Source organism: Lytechinus pictus, chromosome 5, assembly GCF_037042905.1.
Source record: "Lytechinus pictus isolate F3 Inbred chromosome 5, Lp3.0, whole genome shotgun sequence".
In the NCBI taxonomy this organism is placed as follows: domain Eukaryota; kingdom Metazoa; phylum Echinodermata; class Echinoidea; order Temnopleuroida; family Toxopneustidae; genus Lytechinus; species Lytechinus pictus.
Genome location: NC_087249.1, coordinates 26,175,635 through 26,199,541, shown reverse-complemented (window position 1 = coordinate 26,199,541; position 23,907 = coordinate 26,175,635). Strand labels below are relative to the sequence as shown.

Sequence of the window (23,907 nt, the reverse complement as noted above, 5' to 3'; positions counted from 1 at the left end):
GAAGGTTGTAAAATGTTTTTCTAAACTTGCATTGTTCCCCCCCCAAAAAAAAATTAATAGATAAATAAATACAAACAAAAAAAAACAAGTAAAATCACTTTGTTTTGTTAAGCATAGCTGAGCATCTATCTCCTTAAGTCACTTTAAAATGTTCTGTATTTCGTTGAGATGTTTTGATACAGGATTGGTGAGGCATGTAGTGCATTGTGGGATGCATAGGACTTTCCTATTAATTTACTGTGCTTTTACTGTGTTTTTATTATGATTTATCGTATATTTGCTTTTACTTTATGCTTCATTGTGATTGCGCATTTCCATTACACAGGCAGGAGTAAGTATTGTTGCAATGTGTTCTTTACAATGCGTGTTTGCGTTTTTGTCACGAATGTTGTGCCTTGTGAAAAATCCTTTGCACGTTTTCATTACGTCAGTATCCAAAGCTTAAGTCGGTTTCATTTTTTTCGATATATATATCTCATTCGAGTGTATCTCTATTGACCCTTTATTATACAGCAGCACAATTGGTACTTCAAAATTCATGGGCGAATGAACAATTTAGTCGCGTTATTTATCAAGTGCTATCAGTCAAATATTGGAAATGAGCATGGCGAATAAGTTTCCTCACACTCCAAATAAAGATTTACACTATCGGAAGAAAATAACGTTTCATTTTTTTCTTATGCACATGAGGTCATTTTTTTAATGACAAACTATTATGCTTCGACCAGTCGAATAGTATTTGTTTATTTGCACATTACAAAGATAGAATAACAAAAATAATACTATTTTCCAAAGCTTATGGCAAAGTATCCAAAAAGCATAGAAGTAGATAAATTCCTTTATAGTTTTCTTAAACGTTTTCCGTCGATTTTCCTTTAGTCCTGAAATAAATGCATGAACCTTTTTTATATTTATAAATTATTTTTGTTTCGATTGATAAATGGTTTGTCCCATAGAATTCTTATCTGTTTGCTTATCCATCAATGATAATCTCAGTCACCAGTGGCTATTATGAGACAATTTAGGTCTTGAAATATAGCGAGGAAAATTCTTTCCTTGAAAGCACTAACGAAAATTGATTGAGCTAATACATTAAATCCATTTTACTCTATCAACTTTAGTCGACGATGTTTATAAGTCGTACACCTGTGCTATTTTATTCAGTTTCCAAAATTGTCTGATTCCCGGCCAATTGGCCATGTTCATTCATTTTTAATCGCACTATTCAGGTATTTGCAGTGTTAGATTATCATTAATAGTTTCATTACTTTAGCACTTCTTTTTTTAATAGCAAAAATTTGAAATCTGTCGTCGACCAGATTGAGACTTTTTTCATTTTCGGATGAAGAATGTTACTGATCGGTGACAAATCATCTAACAGCTTACAACAACAGCATCTTTGATATGTTGAAACGATTTCTTGGAGATTTATTCGGTATTCACTTAAGTACCATTTTTAGCCGTTCTTTGATTGTTCTTATTTTCTGTGAGTGGACCTTGATTGTTATATTCCTTTGTCTTTTATTACCTCTCTGCAGAACAAGATCCAGAATTTCTTCTACCGCTTGACAACGAGCAACAAATTCGAGCTTGTCATCGTCTCCGTCATCGTACTGAACATGATTACGATGATGGTCGACCATTACGGGATGTCTAAAGAACTCACCGATATTCTGGCACAGTTCAACATCGTGTTCACTGCGATCTTCGTCTGCGAGGCAATCCTCAAACTGATCGGCTACAGTTGGTACTACTTTAAGATTCCTTGGAATGTCTTTGACTTTATTGTGGTAATCTTCTCAGTACTTGGTAAGTTTCAGGAAACGCGTGGCTTCTGGTGGTATCTGGAAATTAGATGGTAAAGGGCTGGAGCCTGGAGGCACATATGAGATTGAATTTACGTGTTACAGGAGGAGGGGGGGGGGGTAGAAACAGGAAATAAATATTCATGGTCTTGGGGTTCAATTCAAACTTCAAGTTCTTATAATGACAACATGTATATGTCCCAATATTGAAAACAATCAAGTATTCACATGAAATTTGATTTAGAATCAAATTCCAACTGGATCAGTTCCCCTGAGTTTCTCTTACGGGTTTAACTGGTGCAATTTTGATTGTATTGAAAGTGGAGATATGTACCATCAAATCTTGCTCTGAGTTGATATCCATTCCTTTTGAATCTATCATTTACAGGTATCGTGTTAGACGATGTGTTATCCAGTGTATTCATCAATCCTACACTGTTGAGAGTGTTGAGGTTATTTAGGATCGGTCGAGTACTCCGCCTCGTGAAGCAGGCCAAAGGCATTCGGAAGCTTCTCTTCGCCCTGGTCATTTCTTTGCCAGCCCTTCTTAACATCGGAATTCTGCTTATTCTCGTCATCTTTGTCTTCTCGATCATCGGCATGTCACAGTTCGGGCATGTCAAGCTCGACGGAGCTCTGGACAAAACCACGAACTTCCAGACTTGGGTAAACAGTGCGCTGTTGTTATTCCGCCTGTCTACCTCTGCCGGTTGGAACGACGTCTTAGACCCGTTGATGGTTCAGGAGCCAAATTGTAATAGTACATACGGAGGGCTCCCGAATGGAAACTGTGGTGGATTCTATGTACCAATCTTCTTCTCCACAGTATATCTTGTTATTACATTCCTAGTGGTGATCAACACGTACATTGCAGTGATTCTGGAAAATTTCAGTCAAGCCCACGCGCAAGAGGAAGTGGGAATTACTGAAGATGATTTTGGAATGTTCTATCAAATTTGGGAGAAATACGATCCTTCCGCTTCGCAGTTTATTAAATATGAACAACTAAGTGAATTCTGTGACGCTTTAGAGGCACCGTTACGCCTCGCCAGACCAAACCGAATAAAGATTGCAGCGTTAGATATGCCGATCTACGATGGATTTAGATTACATTGTCTGGATGTTCTGTTTTCGTTAACGAAACGGGTTTTAGCAGACGTGGAGGAGTCGGATGATTTCAATGAACTCCAGAAACAAATGGCGGAGAAGTTCGCTGAGAGCTTCCCCGACCGCGAGCAAAATCAACCTACAACAACGACAATGAAAATTAATAAGATGAGCCAAGCAGCAAAGATCGTTCAGCGGGCTTATAGGTTCTTCAGGTTGAGGCGAGAGATCAGCAAAGCAGCTTCTGCTAATCGGGCCTCTCAGGCCAGCAATAGCAACTCGCGGAAGAACTCCGTGTCGCAAGAAGCAGGAAAACTTAATTTGGATGTGAGCCACGGCAGCTCGCTAGGACCTGCTATGGAACTTCCCGGACAGCTGGGTCTGTCGAGAAGCGCCACTCCTATGATTCCAGAGGAAACCTTAGACAATCCTTCTTCTCATAATAAAGCAGAGAAATATCAGTTGGATGATCAAGGGAGTGAGATCCAGACAATAGATGCGTCCGTGGATATAGTGGGGAGTCAGGGAACAAATGAGACTACAACACAAGTATGACACGTACCTGTCAAGGTTTGTAGCATTGACGGTGCTGTCGAGTAAAGAAGTTAGGACTTCTTAAAACTGAAATCCCCTTCTTAAATTATTTATATTACATTATTTTGTCATGCCATATTACTGCGATCATGGATACAGAAGCGGATTCATCATTTTTTTTCCAGATACAGGAAAGGGTATCTAAATGGATCTTTTCGAAAAAAAAGTTTATAGATGTTTGCTTCTGAACTAAGCACATGAATATATAGAGGAAAAGATACATGGTATTCTTTTCCTAAAGATAATATATCAAAGTGCCTCCATTCTTATGTTAAGCTTTATACATATTTTTTTTGTAATAAATTTCTTAGTATTTTCAGAATATTTTTATTTGTTTATTTCAATAGGTCTATTGGTGACCTAATCCTTGGTAGTTCCGGGGACTTAAGCAATCGGAACAATAAATTAAAAAAACGCCCCAAGGGCATTAAAGAAAATTGAATCATTGACAAAATATAGTACAATAATTTAAGGGATTTTGTTATTTTCTTACTATTTACGAGAAATTCTCGAAGAAATTCTGAATGTAACCTTATTTGTGTTATTTGAAATCGTGATGCCTGTGAAAAATTACTTGACGAAGTCAGAAACAGTAAGTCATTGACTTAAAAGTCGTTTTCGGTAATATAAATTTACTTCTCTTATAGAACCCCCGCAACAATAAAGATTACATCAACGTATACCCGCTAGCCAAATTGACAAGCTTTAACATTAACATATTCTATGTGAATTATATTCATGAAAACCGACTTTGAATGCAAGAAATGAATTAGGATATTGTGCAATAAGTCATCACACGAAAGCTGTTTCGAATCTTGTGAAAGAAGCATGAACGCTGTTTTATGAGGATAGATACAATTTCGTGAATAATTCATTGTTATATTCCAGTGCCTTATTTTGGGTGTAATTACACTTTTTATAGTATTGTAATTTTCTTTCCTATTACAACCTTGTAACTACCGAATAAAATAATGTGTGCATGATTGATTTGTCAAAAAGGGATGAAGCTTTTTTGTCATTGTTTGATTAAAATTAAGTAAAATTAATGGTTCATAGTCAGTAGTAAATGAATAGATGAGTTATTTTTGCGTTTTTTTTTCGTTTGATAATGTTATGTTGAATTATTTTTTGTGCATAGTTCTTTGCCAGAATGTGTATATTTAAAAATATATATTATAAGAATTATAGGACTTAGCTTTTCACAATTATCCGAAAAGCCGTCTTGTATTTGGCATCATACTCTTTTTGTCTATTATTATGCAACATTTTCTTTAAATTTTAAAGTATAATGCAAGTGCATATTTGCATCGTGTGTTAAGTTACTTTCATATACCCCTCACGCATCAGAACCCGTACCCTGATATTGGTATTTTATATTGTCTTTCTTGTTAAAAAACGAATGCTGACGATGTCGACGACGACTACGTTGATGATTACCACCGCCGCCTTTTGTATTTTTATCTTAAATAGAGTTGTATAATAACACATGTAGAAAAAGAGATGTATGTTGTGTTTCGTCAAGAAGAAGGGGCTTTTATATGATTCCGCTTTGATGCTAATAAATGTACATGATTATTTGTACGAAAATTGTAAACATTTTCGTCAAAATTCATTCGTTCTCCCATATGAAGGTTTGATGATGCTAACGGGGATGGGGATAAAGGTGATGATGATGAAGATGATGATGATGGTGATGATGAAGATAATGATGATGATGTCCATGATGATGGTATGATGAAGATGATGATAATGATTGGTGACGACGACGATGATGAATAAGATGATAATGATGATGATGATGATGATGACGGTGATGATGATGGTGATGATGATGATGGTGATGATGATGGTAGTATTGATGTTAGCGATGATTAAGATTAGGATGTTGATGATGATAACGATAAACAAAATAATGAAAACAAAAGGAAAATAACATAAAAGCTAAAATAGAGGGAGAGGGAATGAGAGACAGAGAAAAGAGGATGACAGGCGGAGAAAAGGGGAGGAAATTTAAGAGAAAGGAAGAGAGAGGTAAAGAGAAAAAAACAGACATCGGGAAAGAGAGGGAAAGGGAGAGAGAATGGGAGAGAGGAATTGTGGAAAAAAATATTTGATGATAAAAGAACAAAGGGAAAGAGAAATAGAGGGAGAAAGAACGTGTGTTAAATGTGACAAAACAATTTTAAAAGGCACCAATACTCCCCAGCGAAATTTACAGTTCTGGCAATGAGAGATATCGATTCTTGAATAAAACCGAACTAGCCCCACAAGCCTATAATCACCCCAATTCTATGAGTAAATAAAAGCCACTGGTAACGATAGATCAGCTCCTTCCCATCCTCATAACAATTTAACAGCAACCCCCCCCCCACCACGCATGCCCTTCCGGTTTTCCAGGCTTCGCCACATATTTTTTCCGTTTTGGACTAACGAACCTTATTTCGTTTTCGAATTACCAAACCTTCGGAATTACGAACCTTATTTCGCCTCCAGACGAATGAACCTTTGTACTAACGAACCCTTTTCTTTTCATTTTCGGACTAACGAACCTTATTTCGTTTTCGAATTAAACCTTCGGACTAACGAACCTTAATTCATTTCCGGACTAACGAATCTTCGGAATAACGAACCTGAAAAAGTCAAGGATTGTCCTTTTTGAAAACTCTGACGTATATTATGATTATATCATATTGCACAGTAATATTAGCATGAGGATTTGTTTATATTAACTTGATAGCTGTTCAAATGTTGTACATTTAACTAGTGATGCACTAAAATATATTTTTTAGAGGGAGACGTAAGGAATTGTGATATCATCCCATCAATTTAATCACTAATTGAGCGTTGCAAGAATATCAAATCGTATCAAGGTCTACGTCAACGCTCATATTTACATCCATTAAAGGAATATTCACATTGACACAATATTCAGATCTCGAAAGCAAATCAGACATGGGACATTTTTTTCCGGTGCTACCATGAAGACTAAATCATTCACAGTTGCCTGCTTGATCAGGAGAGCGTTTCATTAGTAGGATCCACTGGTTTCATCAACAATTTTCATCTGATAAGTTGTAATTTTCCTTGATTTGTATCGGGTGAGAAGTGGTCCGATAATACATCCGACGATCGAGCCCAATCTCCAAACGCTCCACTTTTAAACCCTTTGGCTTCGTGGGATTTGAATCAATGATCTACTGCATGCAGAGCAGCAATTCTCCAACCCAGCACCATCACGCCATTCTTCTGTATAATACAGTCATCAAATACAATGTACCCTGATTATGCGGATGATTGATTCGTTACCCAGTAATAATGTTGTTAAACTCAAAAGACCTAAGCCTAAGTTAAAACATGGTTGCAACTTGAATAAACATGTCCATATGCCGTATATTGTGTGAATGTTTTTAATTTTAAATCAATCATTTATTATCATCCTATTTTTGGAAAAAAGGTAACTGTGTAGAGTGGTATATCCCCGTTTATATCTTAATAGACAAATCGGGAGACAAATACCCCTCCGAAAACTGGTTGACACCAGTGGCGTACCTAGGATTTTCCACAGGGGGGGCAAAACCGTCCACCAAAAAATTTGACAAGCAAAAAAAAAAAAAAAGGTCTTCGATCACAAATAAAGGATTTCGTACCAGATAAAAATTGACAAGCAAAAAAAAAAAAAAAAAAAAAAAAAAAAAAAAAGGTCTTCAAGCTCGTCAGGGGGGCAAAAAAGGTTTCTCAAGCCCGTCAGGGGGGGCAAAGATACGTTTTTGCATGGGTTGTGACTCGTCAGGGGGGGCAGAGTGCCCCCCCCTGCCCCCCGTAGGTACGCTAGTGGTTGACACCCTACGGAAAGAGGCCGTGTACAACTCAAGATCGTTTGTAGTGCGCTACATGGCGGTGTGAAGAGGAAAGCGACCGATCGTAATGTTGATATACACTAAAGTCATGAAAGTGGTAAAGCGTAGTGGTTACATCTCACATACTTCATTGCTATCTAAGTTTGACATAGACCGTGTGGTGATGTCGAATCCCCTTCGAAAGTTTGAGCTGAGCAACCTCAAGCCCCGACTTTTGATCAGCCTCGTTATCATAATCAATATTCGAGTGACCAGGATAATTCATGTATCTTTTACTCTGAGCAAGATATTGGAGCCTTGTAGGTCTACTTATTTGTGAAGGAATTAAACGACATCAAGATGAATATGTAAGTAGACAGTGATAATTCAAATAAAATGATTAAATTTCACATTTGATTTCATTTATTTTCATTGAATACATTTTCCCTTTTCTCTCATGCTCTTTTTGTTGGCTAAACGCCAGTATGTTAATGTCAGGAACCGAACTGCATAAAATCATGTTTTGCGAATCTTACAGAATCATCTCTACTTATTTGATGACAAATGAGATCTACTTTATAGTTTTATATTCCATCTTAGTTTGTTTATCATATTTGCCAATTGCAATCGTTACATAAGTACCAATGATATCATTATATCCATTCAACTTTCATTTATATTTTCTTTTTGCATGCATTTGTATCATGAATATCATCATCATCATCATCATCATCATTGGTATTATAATCATCACTTTTACAATTCTCAAGCAGGGTAAAAAGGAACTCTTCATTTCGGAAGGGAGCTACGAAAGATCTTGCCGATCTCGATTCGGTCAATGCAGTCCTAATGGATTACAGTGATGTGACCACTGCCCACGGCATCCCGCGAATCATCACCTCGAAATCAATTACATCGAGATTCTTTTGGTCGTTTGCAACTCTTGTGGCACTAGCAGCTTTCTTGTGGCAAGGAAGTCTATTGCTCCACGACTTTAGAGGACATCCTTACACGACGCAGATTGACGTGGTAACCCGGACAGAGCTACAGTTCCCTGCAGTCACCGTCTGCAATATGAACAAGATGAGACGCTCTGCCCTGGTCAACACCCGCTTCGAGAGCCTGATCCTAGCTGATGGAGGGGCAACGGGTGGGGATGCTGACTACTCCTGGTGGTTTGAGTGGTCATCGGAATGGTATAGAGAATATGAGGAAGATGAACGTCATAGGCAAGAGGAAGGGGAGGTGGAAGCAGAATGGGAATTGGAGAATGGGGGAGAAGAGGGAGAATTGGGTTCTGCCATTGTTACCGAGACAATCACGCTAGAAGACAGTTCCAACATGGCTGAATTGACCAACACAACTCATATACCCAGCGAAAGCCATGAAATTGTCAAACCTTCACAAGATCATCCAACGGATGAGGAGACTACTCTAGAACCATCCTTTATGGAGACTGAAATACCCTTGTTTTTCGAGCCAGAATTTTCAGCCACCGAACCTGAAGAACAACCGATGAAACGTCGTCGGAGATCTTCTCTCCATCTTATACCTGACCCTGTCACAGGTGAACTGTCTCAAAGACCAACTGTCCGCCAAAAACGAGAAACTGAGGACACCAGCAAGGAAAATTTTGATGAGCGGTATGATTGGTGGGAGGATGATTGGGAGGATGAAGATTTTGATTACCAGGAATACGAATGGAAAGAAGTGGCAAATGACAACGACTGGGAGGGTTTCTACAGACAATCAACTGCAGATGACTTCAGCGATCTTCTGGAAGTCATCAATCCATCGAGGGAAGAATTGAAACTGTTGGGCCACCAGGCGGAAGACTTCATACTTCAGTGTACCTTTGATAGACGTCAATGTAATTACACGTAAGTATTCATTTGGCAATTAATCTAAATCCCCAAAACCCTCTTTTTTATTCATCTTAAAGAATAATCAGTTTGCCCGAGTGCTATCCCATTTTAGTAGGTCTGTAAATACAACATACATTTATATTATATCTATATTGTTCATTTTTATATATCCCACCAGAAATTTTCATGACTTAAGAAAATGAGTTTGTTTCTTCTCGAAGAAATGTCCTTCTATTATTTCCAATGATCTTCTTTCCATTTTTCTTCCCTTTTTTTTAGATTATTAGTTAATTGCAGAGGGAAGAAATGCGAAATGATATTCTTCTGCAGAAGATAATTAAACTGAAAATATTTGATGGTTGCAGTAACCCTTAACCTATGATAATCATGATGTATGCACTCTTAAAAACGTTGGGCAACATACGGTCCACACAACAATTGGTTAAAACATTATCCAACTCTGGGTAGTTTTCAACCAATACTGTGTAGTTTTCACCAAAAGCACACATTATTGGTTTAAAGCTACTCAGAATTTGATAAAGTTTTAACCAATTGTTGTGTGGACCGTATGTTGCCCAACGTTTTTAAGAGTGTGGGTTTAAACATATTTTCGCAGGGATTTTCGCCAATTTCAAAACAAATACTACGGGAACTGCTTTACTTTTAACCAAGTTGTTGGAAACAGCACTGGAGCACGATCAACTGGAAAGACTGGGGCACAGTACGGTAATACATTATATTATTAATAACTGAAAACACAACATCACCAATCGTCATTATCATCATCACATCGTCATTATCATCATCATCATCACCACCACCACGACCATCATCATCATCATCATCATCATCATCATCGTGATTAGGGCCTACCTCTTTTTTCTCAATCTCTTAACTTCATTTCTTCACTCCTGAGAGTAATTTTAGAATCTTCCGGTCACTATTAGACTAACGTACATTGAAAAAAGATGGGCGTTTACTTCTTTGTTGTCGATATACTTATTCTTACTCTAAAGTACATTGTATTGAGGGAGCGAGGTCACTCTTAAGGAGCGAGGAAATTTTCAAACAAAAATTATCTAGGCCTCGGTATCTGAGGGTATAGATCTTCCATCTCTCTCTACGCTGATCTTCATGGTAAAAATTATTTCCTTTAGTGCAGAGAGGAAAAGGAATACATTCAGACTATATCGATGAATCGAAACTAGTATGACATCGATAGGTGTTGTCAACGAATGTAGTTATTCCAATGTCATCAGCTAATGATTCCAGATTTCATTTTGAATTATTTATGGACTATTTGGGGGTAGATCACTCCCTACCAACATGACCAAGGCCTATCTTATTTTACGCGGTAAATTTGTGATAACGTAGATTACTGGATGACATAAAATTAGGAAAACAGAAAAAGAGACGTGTACTCATTTTGGCCTAAAAGCCTTACAATATTCACGATTCGAGGTAAAAGTTTTTGGTTAAGATTTAATTGCCAAAGTGAGTATAGGTGAATCATGTTTACCTTTACCATTTCTCTTGGTCACTTGGTGGGCAATGGCTGTCAGGACTAAACCCCCAATATCCATTAATCAATTAAGGCATTAATTGCCCAATAATTATTGTGTAATTCACCGGACAAATTTGATGATTGTCACGAAAAGAAAATTTTGGATAAGTAAGGTACGTACTTACAACCGACTATAAAACAAATGATATACCAAGTTTTCATCAAATTACATCCGAAGGGAGGGGGGGGGGTGGTCATTAATTACATACTTAATTGCCCATTACATTAATTACATACTTAATTGCCCATTACATTAATTACATATTTAATTGCCCATTACATATATTTCACTGAGCGGGGGGGGGGGGGGCGCTCTCTCTCTCTCTCACACACTTTTCTTTAATTCATTTCTTACAGTAATGAATAAAAACTAAAGCAAAATAACATACACAGTGATCTATGATTCGTTAAACATGTATCAATATTTGTCAACAACCATGACAACAGTGATATTTACTCTAGATGACGAAAGAAAAAAGATGGTAAGGTCAGAATAATATTACAAAATGATAATAAATAAGGCAAATAATTGCAGATACACGAAAATATCGATAAGTGAAAGAAAATTAGATATGAGGATAATTGTGATTTCTGTATGTTATCATTTCTTTTGTAAAAATAATAATGTGATACAAGATTTTGTTAAATTCAATATCAAAAGATAACACCAGAAATTGTACAATTTGTTGTCCACACAGGACTTCACCTCACCCTCTTTACTGAGCAGCCGGAATACGTTGGGCTCTTCGCCCAAGAGGCTGGAGTTCGAGTCGCTATTCATCCATCAAATGTATTCCCCTTCCCGGAGGATGATGGGGTTGTTGCGTCGACGGGACAAGTGTCAGATATCGGCTTGAGACAGGTTTCAGTTTCAGTTTCAGTTTTCAGTTTCAGTTTTATTTTTTTCCTATTTCAAACAGAACATTATACACAGCGGCGTAACAGGGGTCGGTGGCCAGGGGGGGCAAGAGCCAAAAATTTCCCGGTCATATCATGGTATGAACAGGCGTAATGGTGTTATGGGGCGACTATTTTGAGAAGGCCAGATATTGCGTATCGGGCAGAATTTATCTTTTAAAAAAAGTTGTGAGCAGCGAGCGAGCGAAGCGAGCTAGCAAAATTTTTGACCTTTTTAATACAAAAATCAAATTTTGTGATAAATTTTGACATATTAATATCCAGAAAATAATATATTTCACTCTTCTCTCTTTGCCTTTTCTGTGGTCTGTACGCCACTGTGAACAGGATTTTTTGTGGCAGTATCGTGAAGAGTAAAAAAAGAACAGGGGCGCAGTATAGCACATGTGCTAAAAAGCTGCTTTATATTAGTCCCGAGCGAGAAAAAAATCACCTTTTCATGAGAATCTAACTTTGAGCTATTTTTTAAACATTATATTCAGTAAATAAAATCATATCCTATACACTTTTCCTTTGCTTTTCTTTCCTCCTTTTTTGTTCTTGTTTGTAGAACTTTTTGGGGCCATGGCCCAACCCTTCCATACGCGGCAGTGCTGTGCGGTTCCGGGGCAGAGCCCCCGGAACTTTTTTATATCAAAGCCATTTAAACCTCGCAGATTGCCGCTATTTTAATCAAATCGCAGGCATATACAGAATATAGCTTTTACACAACACATTTATTCAACCCAGTTGCGTAATGAACCAAATATTTTGAGGGGGCAAAAACATAGCAATGTGGTAAAAATTTGTAAAAAAGTCGCCAGCTTGCAAAGCGAGCTGGAAAAAAAATTGCCTATTGAAATTAAATTCTAATTATGTGATAGATTTTTCCATTATATTAAGCAAATAACACATTTCATTGTTTCCATTCATTTCATTATACGTTGTCTCCTATAATTTATTTTATTTTCTCTTGGGTGTGGAACCAAGACCCCCCCCCCATCTGTATGCCAGTGATTGAACATGATTGAACGGGGGGCGTTATAGAGTCATTTGAAGGTTATAAATGAAGAGCCCCTACTGCGTGGGGTCTGGGGCAAAGCCCCGGTAGCTTATTTGCATAAAATTTAGTAAGCTTATAGCACAATGTTGTATGCAGTCCATTTTTCTTCCCGCTCTTTAATTTCAATCATCGGCAGCCAGGTCGTGTTATTATTATTTTTTTCTTGTCCCTTTTCTTTGTTTTCCAATTTAGCTTTTGACTAATTACTCTCTACCTTCGTTTCCCGCTATTGTTTGCCATTTTGTCATCTTTTAATTCATTTCCCACCGTGCTATTGCATTACATAGGCCTATTTCGGAATGATTTGTTCTTTCTCAAATGTTCTTCTTTCGTACAATTTCCCGCTTTCCTTCCTTTTCCATTAAAAAAAAGTATTTTCTTCGTTTTCTTTTCACTTTCCCTTTCCTTTTCCTCCTTTCCTTTTCCCCTTTCCTTCCCCTTTCCCTTTCTTTCTCCCTCCTTTTTTTCTTTTTCCCGTTTTTCTTTTATTTTCCCGGTGAAATCCGCCAGGGGGGGCAACTTGCCCCCCCTGCCCCCCGCCTGTTACGCCACTGATTATACAAAATCCATAGAAAAACAATTACATAATATAATATACATCATGGACCATAATATAATAAGTTGGTCCATAATGAAGACTTACTTGCCGTATGCATTGCCCAGTTACCATGGTTGCACAATGAGTTACACATTACACACATGTATAAAGTGAGGGTTTCTTGACTTTGCGGTAGACCATTCTAGAATTTGATTTAGAAAAATAATCAATTAAGTTTTTCTCTAAAAAAATGCACAGATGCAAGGAAAAAAAAAAAAACGTCTAATCATTTTCTAGTATCAGAATCATTATTTTTTTTACTCCCTTCAATCTCTATGAAGAAAATGAAGAAAGGTCGCTTCACCTATAGAGTACACATTATAATTATTTTGAAAGCCCTTGTCATTACCATGCTAACATCATCATACCATTAATAATTAATTGATTAATTAATTACGCTAATGATGGGACTTTATTATCAATAATACTCGTCACGTACTAATTTTGAAAAGAGCTTTTGTAAAGCTTACAAGCGAAAAATTCAATTAATTTTACGTGATATTATTAGCAAGGATCAATAATATGTCGAAATCAGAAAGCAACGAAAATGATTAGTATCATTAGTACCTTTATCTCAACAGGAAGCCAGATCGTGATGTGAAATAAATCTATTTTAAACAACTTCCTGAATAACCATCGTGAATGGTTTAAAAGTCACATAACATGATCAATTTTTCTATCTACCTGATTGCGATTCTAGATAATTTGGTATATTAAGTGACCCTACACTAGTGCGTATTTGGGCTGTACTGTATAAGCAGGATTTTATCTTCTGTGCGAACAAAAAAAAGGTCTGAATTATTACTTTGATACTCTCACATACGTTAATTCTAATATTATGCATTTGATAAAGTCTTTACCAGCACCTACTGTTATAAATATGTGTACATTCAAAAGGAGTCAGGAATGGGCGGGCAGTAGGGGATGTTTTAGGCTTTTGGCATATTGATATTAATGTGATCACTTGGTTATAGCAGGTTTTTAATCCAGTTGAGGAAAAGTTGATAATGGAGGGATAAATTGTATATCATACATGTATGTCCCTTGTATCCCTACTAGAAGTGAAGCCATCATATCCTTTCATTGTGAGACATGATATTTCAATGTAAAAGTAATGACATCAAATGTCGATCATTTTCACCGAGTAGGCTATGTAGTTCGGTTCGTGCAGTAAATCGATCTATTTCATTTTTCTTTATTGAAATAAATAGGTATTTTTATATTTTAGTCGGCATGGAGGGAATGCATCGCCCAATTAAAAATTCATCGCAGGAAATTATCTGGTAATGAGTGATTAAAGCGTAATGTCAACCAGTCACACACAGCCTTGTACACTGCAAAAAAATATTGGGAAAATTTTAACCAGCACGAGGGTAATTATGTTTCAAACCAATTTTGGGCAGTATTTTACCCAAAGCGGAAGCATATTGTGCAGTAAGGTTAAAAAAATAAGCAGCAATCACTTCAGAATGGGCAAAATTTTCATCACACTAAAAAAATGCCCTATGTGTTTTGGAAACATAATTACCCTTATGGAGCATTTTTACCCAATATTTTTAAGAGTGCAGTGTATAGACACCCACCCTTTCGTAACTGCGAATTAGTCTTGTCATGGGCCTACGTATAAATTTGAATTTACATTAAAGTTTATTGAAATGAAGTCTATCGTAGATTATCACCAAAAGAAACAATGTGACTAACTCAATGTCCTTCCGTTGTACAGTTGTAAAATTTACATTTTGAAATAAATTATGAAGAAAAAATGAAAATATGAAAAAGTGTAGCTATAATGTTTCAAGCCTGATTTTACATGGCTAATGGGGGAATACATATTTTGGTTATATTGTAGTCGCTATATTGTAATATATATGTGCTCTTTTGTGTTTGATCGAGGAAATTAATGATCACTTTTCTTATAATCCTAGTCTTACTTCCAGCGGCTTCCAGATCCCCATGGGAACTGCACGGATGGAACCAAGACTAACTTTACATCCAGGGAATATGCCTATACAACCAGAGCATGCATCAAGTCTTGCATTCAGCAGCATCTCTTAGGCAGGTGTGACTGTGTTACAGATATCTTGATGAATGATACACTTTGTAGCTCAAGAAACAGATCTCAACGTAAGTTTCCACTGTTGTACTAGGTCTTATTTCTGCAACCAGTGGCGGATTCAATATTTCTTATGGGAGCTAGCCCCAAAGTGCTCTTCTTAAAACTTCTTAAAAATTTTCTGACAAGCAACCACCCACCCCCCTCAAAGAAATACAACAAGTTTTTTGGACAAAAAAAAAATATATAAACAAATTGGTCACCACTAACATCACGATCATCCATCCTCTTGTCGCCAGGGGTTCAATCCTTTAACCACCTTTTAATTGTCTTTTAAAAAATATCAACATTAAATGACCCCTTTGTCCGCCTCTGCATGTACCTCGTTTTAAATGCTTGTAAAATGAATTTGACTGTTTACCTTTCAAAAAGGATTTTATCAACGTACATATCGAATACATCTATAATGAAACATTTAATTGTCAAACCACGGATCAATATCTACCTTGAAACATTAACTATCGATGAAATGCCACGTTTAATCAAGTTCATCACTCAGTTCTTGATATGAAAAAATATAAAGGGGTATTTAATTTCTGTCTCACAATGATGTTATTACTATAAGATTAAGTCATTTGACAGATGATATAATTATGAAATGAGATTTTTTTAAAGTGGAGTAATTTCTCTGTAAATCGAAGCGATACGCTATCCATTCTACGAATTGATATAGGTTGTCTGGGTTTGTGAGGGTGTGTGGGTGTGTGTGTGTGTGTGTGTCCGTTATTTAGACAGTGATAGAATCTTTACTATTGCATCCTCAGTGGAATGGAACAAATTCACTCTCACTTTAAAGACAACCCCCAACAGTTGAATCTTTTAAAAAGTCCCTTAAACATGTAAAAGTTTTTTGTTCTTCGCAACTGCCTTCATTTTATGATTGCCATTCTCTATTTGTTTTGTTTTGTTTGTTTGTGTTTTATATGAAGTTGAAATTATAAGCACGTTGGGTCATTTGGGAAAAGCGCGTCATAACCGGTGTGTTGGCTCAGTTGGTAGAGCGTCCGTCTAACAACCGGGAGGTTGGGGGTTCAAACCCTGGCCGCGTCAGACCATAAGACGTTAAAAGATGGGAGTTGCTGCTACCCTGTTTGGCGTTCAACGATTAAAGGGATAGAGCCTCGTCGATCTGGCGCTGCACAGCGGCTGCCGGGCCCACGATCAATTGGGCAAAGCAAATTTTCGGAGTATTTCATTTCATGTCTATTTCGAACAATAAATTATGGATTTATTTATAAATATAGGGTATTGTTATCATAAGTTGTGAAAATGTTTTCCAATCCTCCTCACCCCCCAAAAAAATTATAGAAAACATGTAGGTTATATTTTATCGCATTAAAAAAATTATTGCATCTTTCTTTAACGATGTGGACACTTTGGAAATGATACTAAATTTGATGTTTCTTTTCAGAGGTATGTCGACAGGCTATAGAACAGTTCTTTCACGAGGGTGAGCTCCCGTGTAATTGCCCTGTTGCTTGCAGGTAAGTTGAAATTTCGTTATATTGCTTTTTTTTATTTATCAACCTTCTCCACCCCCATCACCTCTCCAAAAGACACCCCCAAAACGCGTGCTTCACTTTTTTTTTCTTCAGCACTGATTGTGTATAATTGGAGAATGCTGGGCAGAGAAAATTTGGAAAGTTCGTAAACCATTTAACATAGATTTGAAAAAATTGTTTCTTAAAGTTTTTGTATACACTTATATTCATTCTGTCTCATTGCTCATTGCCTGGTTACCGTATCATATCAAAATCATATAGTTCTTCAGTTAGAATTCTAATTGCGCACTGCATTAATTTTTGATCAGTATCAGAGACCTATATGCATTACTGCATTTCGCCCCTCCAACATAATTATGCTCGCCATCATTAATATCCTTACAAAAAGAATATGTATACCATAGAGATATATACAAGTAATATATCTCTATGATATATACTTAGTGACGGTCATACGTGATGATGTGGGAACAGTGGATATGTGTCGCTGTTTACTTGTGTTTTTTAAGCCATAATAAACATTAATTAAAATATAGGCTACTGTTTGATAGGTATCTATATGAAAACATAATTAGATTTGCTCCATCCTTCCTCATAGGTCATGCTCGTTGTCACTAACTTTAGATAAAATCAAACATGCCTAGATATTGAGTCAATACAAGTCAATATGAGTTATTGACGTGTCACTGAATATAGTGTATGAATCAAGTGTATTCGTTGAGAGTAAAATGAAGCAATATTGCCTTAAAGATTATTAAGATAGATAAGCGTAGAGAAAGCAGATGATCATGATAAGCATAGAGTCTAGTGTATAGATATTGCAAAAACATCGAAAAGAATGAAAAGAAAAGAAAAACGGCTGAAATGTCATCTTCTTTTTTATTGTTAATCAGAACCTATAAAAAGAATTAGGTTATTAGTTAAAAACGTCATATTTTTTGCTCCATCGCGTCTGTTTAGAAAGTATAAACCATGTTTTATTTTTGTCTGCCCCCACAATTTAATATTGGCTCATTGCGCCACTTATGATAATGAGAATAATACTTCTATTAATGATAATTAGAAATATTTGTTTTTATTTCATTTATTTGAACATTATTTGGATAGGGTGCTCTTTCAGCAAAAGCTGATATTAAAAGGGGTCCTACAGTATAAAAACAAAACAAGTATATACAAATGATAAAAATATACAAAGTAAATATAATATTATATATACATTTTAGAATACAGAAAGGCATACAAAATCGGAATCATTAAAAAAAAAGTAGAAAAAAGAAGCTTTGACAGTTTAACATTTGCCGGACATTATATATGATTTGAGTTATTTTTTTTAAACTCGAGAGGTATTTAAATGAAGGGGTAAGGAGTTGAAAATTGATATTGAGGAGATAATGAATGAGCATTAATAGTATTCAGTACTGCATTTTTGGGACATCGAGTTGTAGGTTGGAGGCAAATCTTGTATTTACGTTATGTGTTTCGGATACTACTTTAAAGTTATCATTAAAGAAGATAAATTATTTAAACTCTTAAATATATAAATATACATCGGAAGTACATTACTTTTGGGGGATAGGAGAACCATTCTAGTTTCTTTTTAATAATTGATCAGACGGGGTATAAAGGACGTTAGCTTTGAATATTATTCTGGCAGCACGTTCCTGAATATTTATTAATTGATTCGTTTTGGGTAATTAATCGTAGACCCCATACTTCACAACAATAATCCATTTGACTTTGGATTATACAGTTATAAATTAATTTCGCCGCGGTTATATCAAGAAATGGTTCAGCACTTCTCCGTATGGCAAGAGCAGCACATACTTTATTACAAACATATTCAACACGTTCATGCCAAAGTAGTTTATCGTCTACCATAGCAAAAATGACAATAACAATAAAAGAATGACTAAGATACATTCTCAAGATGTTTTAACCAACCCACTATTGGTTAATTTTAATCTCCATTCGTTTTCCATGCAATATAGTTTAACCAAGAGCTGGTAGTTTGAATAGCTAACCAACCTAATATTTTTTTCCAAGAATGTAACAATAATTATATTGACAAAATAAACAAAATAATGTTTCACTTTATGTAAAGGGAGACGCTCTTTGTGACGGCTGTGACATCATCACTCTGGCCTTCAGAACGTTATGAGGTAGGCCTATTACTGATTATTAATTACTTCACATTCTTAAATGAATTAAGAAAATTATGTTTTTCTTATAACGATAACTGGAATGGACATAGCGTACTTGATACTAGAACCTCAATTACACCCTAAAAATTTTTACCCAATATTGGGTAAAATGGGAACATGCATGTTGGTTGGGTAAAATTTTGTACATTTCACGCAATGTTGCGTTGAAATAGCCTAACATGGGGTAAAAACAGAACCAGCAAACATGCATGTTCCCTTTCTACCCAATATTGGGTAAAATTTTACGTAGTGTTTTTAGAGTGTACCTTATCAAATCAGTGTCATAATTATAATGAAATGAAATCGCGTAACCGATACATTATCCATTTTTGTTTATCATGTTACACTTTGTTACAATAATTGTTCATTTAAAATGATAATAATTTATCTCAATCACTCATGCCATATAACAAAAATGGAGAAAAAATAGAAAAATGATTTTTTTCCCTCTCTCTGTCTAATGCTGGGTCTGATGGTCACGTGATAACACATCAGCATCATTTGAAAACCAGATTGACCAATGAAAAAGCTAAACGTATTCTAGAGAACGTTGAACAAACAAGGTAAGCAATCAACAATTAACAGGACATTCAAATATCATTATTTTTCGGAATAGTAATTTGAAGATAATAAAATCTACATAATTGGCCATTACATAATGGACGAGTTCACATGGAATTGTAAAACGTCCCAATATATTGGACATATTTATTTGCGATGAATTTTATGGAATGTGTAATATGGAACTAAGTTTGGGGACTTGCCTTTTATACAAGCTTTGCCTTTTTTATGCAAACCCCTCCGTTTTACTTTCAAGTACGAAAACCATTTGAGCTAATTCTAGTTTTTAAGTGTGTTTTTTAAATCTGTAATTGTGTTGTATATAGTATTATTTCTTGTAATATTTTTTTGTACTTTGTAAGGTTCTGTTTATTATGTCCAACTGTAAAACGGAAATCAATAAATCAAATCAAATTAAATCAAATGGAATCCAATATTTATGGACATAAATAATGTGGAAGCATATTTCTCAGGAAAGAGAGGGAGATTGGGTAGACACTTCACCAACTTCGATGGTAAATATTTCAAATGACGGATTGAGAAAAATCCTAAAGAAAACTGGGTGATTTCAATAAATCTGACTATGCTATCTGTTGATTTGATAAGGTCAGTTTGTCTCTGACTCTTCGACTTTCTCGAATGAAATACTGTAGTCTTACTTAGTGGCATATGTTTGGAAAACACGGGCTGTATGTATAAAACAATACACATTCTTTTTTTTTCAAACAGGAAAAATCTAGCTCGAGTGAGGATCTATTTTGAAGAACTGAACTATGAGCAGATGATTCAGAAACCGAAGTACACGGTATGTTCACTTCAAAGCGCTATAGCGTAGGCCTATACGGGGGGGGGGGGGGGCAAAGTGGTAGAGTACCCCCTGCGATAATTTGTAGGACGTTTTAACTATTTGCATTTGCTTTTTATAAGCCCACGCACTAGGTTTGCTCATTATGGGCCTCTCCATTTTCATAAATATAAATCGTACTTAGGGACTTCTCTTGGTATCTTATTCCCTCTTTCAAATTCACATACACACAATCTTGCCTAAGGACCGGTTAAAAATTGAAAGTGTATTATCCCCTTTTACCCCCCCCCCCACTCCCGTGATGGCACTTTTCTCTATCGCTGATCATCCTACACACTAAGAAATAGGGTTTCTAATTTAGTTGCCATAATGGCAAGGTTACCATAGGTTTAACTCTTTATGAAACGGGTCCCAGTACTTTCTTTTACTTTATTATTTTTTTTTTTAATTAAGTTTGAATTGTCATTTAAATTTCTTTTCCCACCGTAGATCGAAGGCTTGCTCGGAGGTATTGGAGGTCTTCTTGGACTCTACATTGGTTTCTCTGTCATCACTATCTGCGAGGTCGGAGTCCTTGTCGTCGATCTCGTAAAGTATCTCTGTCGGAAGGTATACAGTCGCGATAGAGTCATTCCAGTGGATTTTAAATCCTGATTCCATAATTCATCCCATTACCACGATTACTGATTATTTTACAACATGACAAAAAGAATCGTTAGGGAAATCGTCAGGGATATGTTGGTCAGAGTATCTGGAATTAATTGGATCATCTACGCAATCTCTACGAAAATTATGTCAGCTTATCATCAAAAGATAAAGGACTTGTCCAAAAGTCAAAAGATATGATATTTTGTTTCGCCATTGACCCCGTTAAAGATATCGTTTTTCTTATACAACCACGAAACCTCTAAGTCTGACTCAGGGGCGGCGGAGCGAAGTTTAAAGGGGGGGGGGGGGCACCGGAAAAAAAGGCACCTTTTTCGAAAGGCCATATGCAGAAATGGGTCAAGATATTTGAAGACTTGGGGAGGGGGCAAGAGGAAATTGTTATTCGCAGTTGAACAAGTCGCGTAATGAGTCAAAATTTTGGAGGGGCCCAACGAGATGTATGGCGTAAATATTTTTACAGGCCGTGAGTGAGCGAAAATGTTGTCCCTTTGTTTTCAAACTGAAAATCTAATTTTGTGGTTCATTGTGGATGTTGTGACATATTATTCAAGAACAGATATGATTACTCACCATTTTTCCTTTTCTTTTCTGTCTCCTTCCTTATTTTTTAAAATTCTTCTTCGTGGAACTTTCAAGTGCCCCCAAGCATCCATCTACAGTTGCTTAACGCTCATGAAAGTCAACTATATTTCTTTAAAAAATAGTATTTATCGGTTGGAGGTAATAGTATAATGAAAATAAAAAAAGAAATGTACGAAAGTTAGAAAGACAAAACTTTGCCTGCTAGTAAGTTTGTACATCATAAATCTGTAAGATATTCAAAATACCACTAAGATCGCACTTTTGTTTCATATTCTTGTTGTTTGTACCAATCAATGATATTCAACGTAGCTTGTTCTCCCTCTTCCATTAGAGAGTTGTTCATTAGGCAAAGTAATAACTCCCTTCATACATGTTTTAGGCAAACGCTGTTCCAAAATCATTTTGTGATGCAGTATTGATTTCTTATTCAGGTTATTCGCTCTACCACTGTTCAAATGACAATTGGTATATAGTGCTGGTTGTGTTTCTTTGACTTTATTGGTTAAAAAATTAAGTATCTTCGATACATAAAGGTATTCACTTGGAGATACACCGAGAGATAGAGTTCTTTATTGAACTGTCGATAAAACTAATCATAATTAAATAAAAATGACGAATTCAATCATTCTATATCCATTTTCTTTTAAATGGAGTGTACGAGAAAAGTAGCGATGGTTGTTTGATTTTAATGCATGACATTATTCATAAATGTACATTTTAATGATAGATTTATTCTGTAAAAGCACATGTATACTACATGTAGAGGCAATCACATTTTCCTATCATTACTAAGTCGATCAATAGACCAGCTAATTAAGAATGGGGGGGGGGGGCAATGTTCATATTCATCGTTTTGCGACTCTTTTATACCTTGATTTAGACTGCATGCAATCTTATATTTTTTTAAAATCAAATAACAACCTTAGAAACTCATGCAGCGATTCCATAAAATATTTCACTACCCGATTTCTTTCAAACAGGCAATGTCTAATTTATAAATGTAAATAAAGATAATATAAATGTATAAAACTGTTGCGATGACATCTAATTATATTTATTTTGAAAAGGATTTTGGCTAATGAATATAACGTTTTTGTATTGCATTGAATTGTGTTGTTGCACGATCACTGTTTCTTGACGATGCCCGTCATTTGATATATTTAATGGTGATCAGTAGCAATGAAAATGATATAAGGTGAAAGTGTGTGTGTGGGTGCGAAGCAGTGTGTGTGAGTGTGTGTCTATGTGAAAGAGCTATGAAATAGAATTAATGTGGGAGTGAATAGGTGGGTGGGTGAGAAGGTTGATGCATGGATTGAATGAAGACAACAGCACAGCAATGTTTGGCAAGCCCAGAGAAACACACTTAATTAAATGTAATATTTTACCACTTGACTTCACAATTAGATCTAAAATATGGCATTTACTTGTGGGGTTCACTAGTTTTTGAACACCACTGTACAAGGGGTAGAGGGAGAGAGATATAGATACGGCCTATGGGGGGTGGGGGCAGACCGAATGAGAGAGAGAGAGGGCGAGAGAGAGAGGGGGGGGGGGCGAGAGGGAGATAGAGGAGTAGGAAACACACACCCACATGCACCTCCACACACAGAGAAAGAGGGGGGGGGGGGGAGATCGGACTGAACCTATAATTCGTCTTCTGGCGCCACCAATCGTCACCCTTGTTCACTCTCTCTCTCTCTCCTCCCTTCCACTCTCTCCCCCTCTCTCTTTCTCACTGTAAATATGAATTGCGATGGAAGGGGTAGGGTGAGATCAGACTGTTACTTTAAAGCGCTCATCAATAATACAAGGGATAATGAGATAAAAGATAAAATAGGTTCAAAGTATCAGTATGTTATCATCGTTCCTGCTATCAACAAAAAATTCGGCATAAAGGTTTAACAAAATATTGATTCACAAATATTGTGATGAATAGTGATGGCAAATTCTTTTCAAGACGTTGCTCCTTAATTAATCGCACATCTTACCAGACCTTATTTTATTTTCACAACTTCTTTTATTCAGGGATATCCACGTAGCTGGGTGAAGAACTTTAGACGTCTTCGATTCCGTTATCTGTTCCAATTTTCGGAAAGTTCATTCTTTTGCTCTTTTACCTCATAAGCTCAAGCTAAAATCACT

The 23,907-nt window shown here is 36.2% G+C and overlaps 2 protein-coding genes across 3 annotated transcripts in view; both read left to right on the top strand.

The window, feature by feature from the left end:
• Positions 1-5,100, top strand: part of LOC129262208 (sodium channel protein 1 brain-like) — a 31,342-nt gene extending 26,242 nt beyond the window's left edge. The window contains exons 27-28 of the mRNA XM_054900289.2: positions 1,539-1,809; positions 2,194-5,100. Of these exons, the coding sequence (XP_054756264.2) occupies positions 1,539-1,809; positions 2,194-3,467 (1,545 nt within the window). The 3' untranslated portion in view covers positions 3,468-5,100. The remainder of the gene's footprint in view (positions 1-1,538; positions 1,810-2,193) is intronic.
• A 2,335-nt stretch (positions 5,101-7,435) lies between these two features.
• On the top strand, positions 7,436-22,785 carry LOC129261616 (degenerin deg-1-like). Of its 2 annotated transcripts, none has more exons than XM_064099399.1 (10): positions 7,436-7,710; positions 8,113-9,222; positions 9,824-9,933; positions 11,470-11,633; positions 15,255-15,453; positions 16,854-16,926; positions 19,046-19,103; positions 19,641-19,708; positions 20,436-20,511; positions 21,001-22,785. In XM_064099399.1, the coding sequence occupies exons 1-10, from the start codon at positions 7,703-7,705 to the stop codon at positions 21,163-21,165; spliced, it is 2,031 nt and encodes a 676-aa protein (XP_063955469.1). In that variant the 5' UTR covers positions 7,436-7,702; the 3' UTR covers positions 21,166-22,785. The 2 variants fall into 2 exon arrangements, with proteins under 2 accessions (XP_063955469.1, XP_054755645.2); XM_054899670.2 differs by having other exon boundaries at positions 7,493-7,710; positions 8,116-9,222.
• The last annotated feature ends 1,122 nt before the right edge of the window (positions 22,786-23,907 follow it).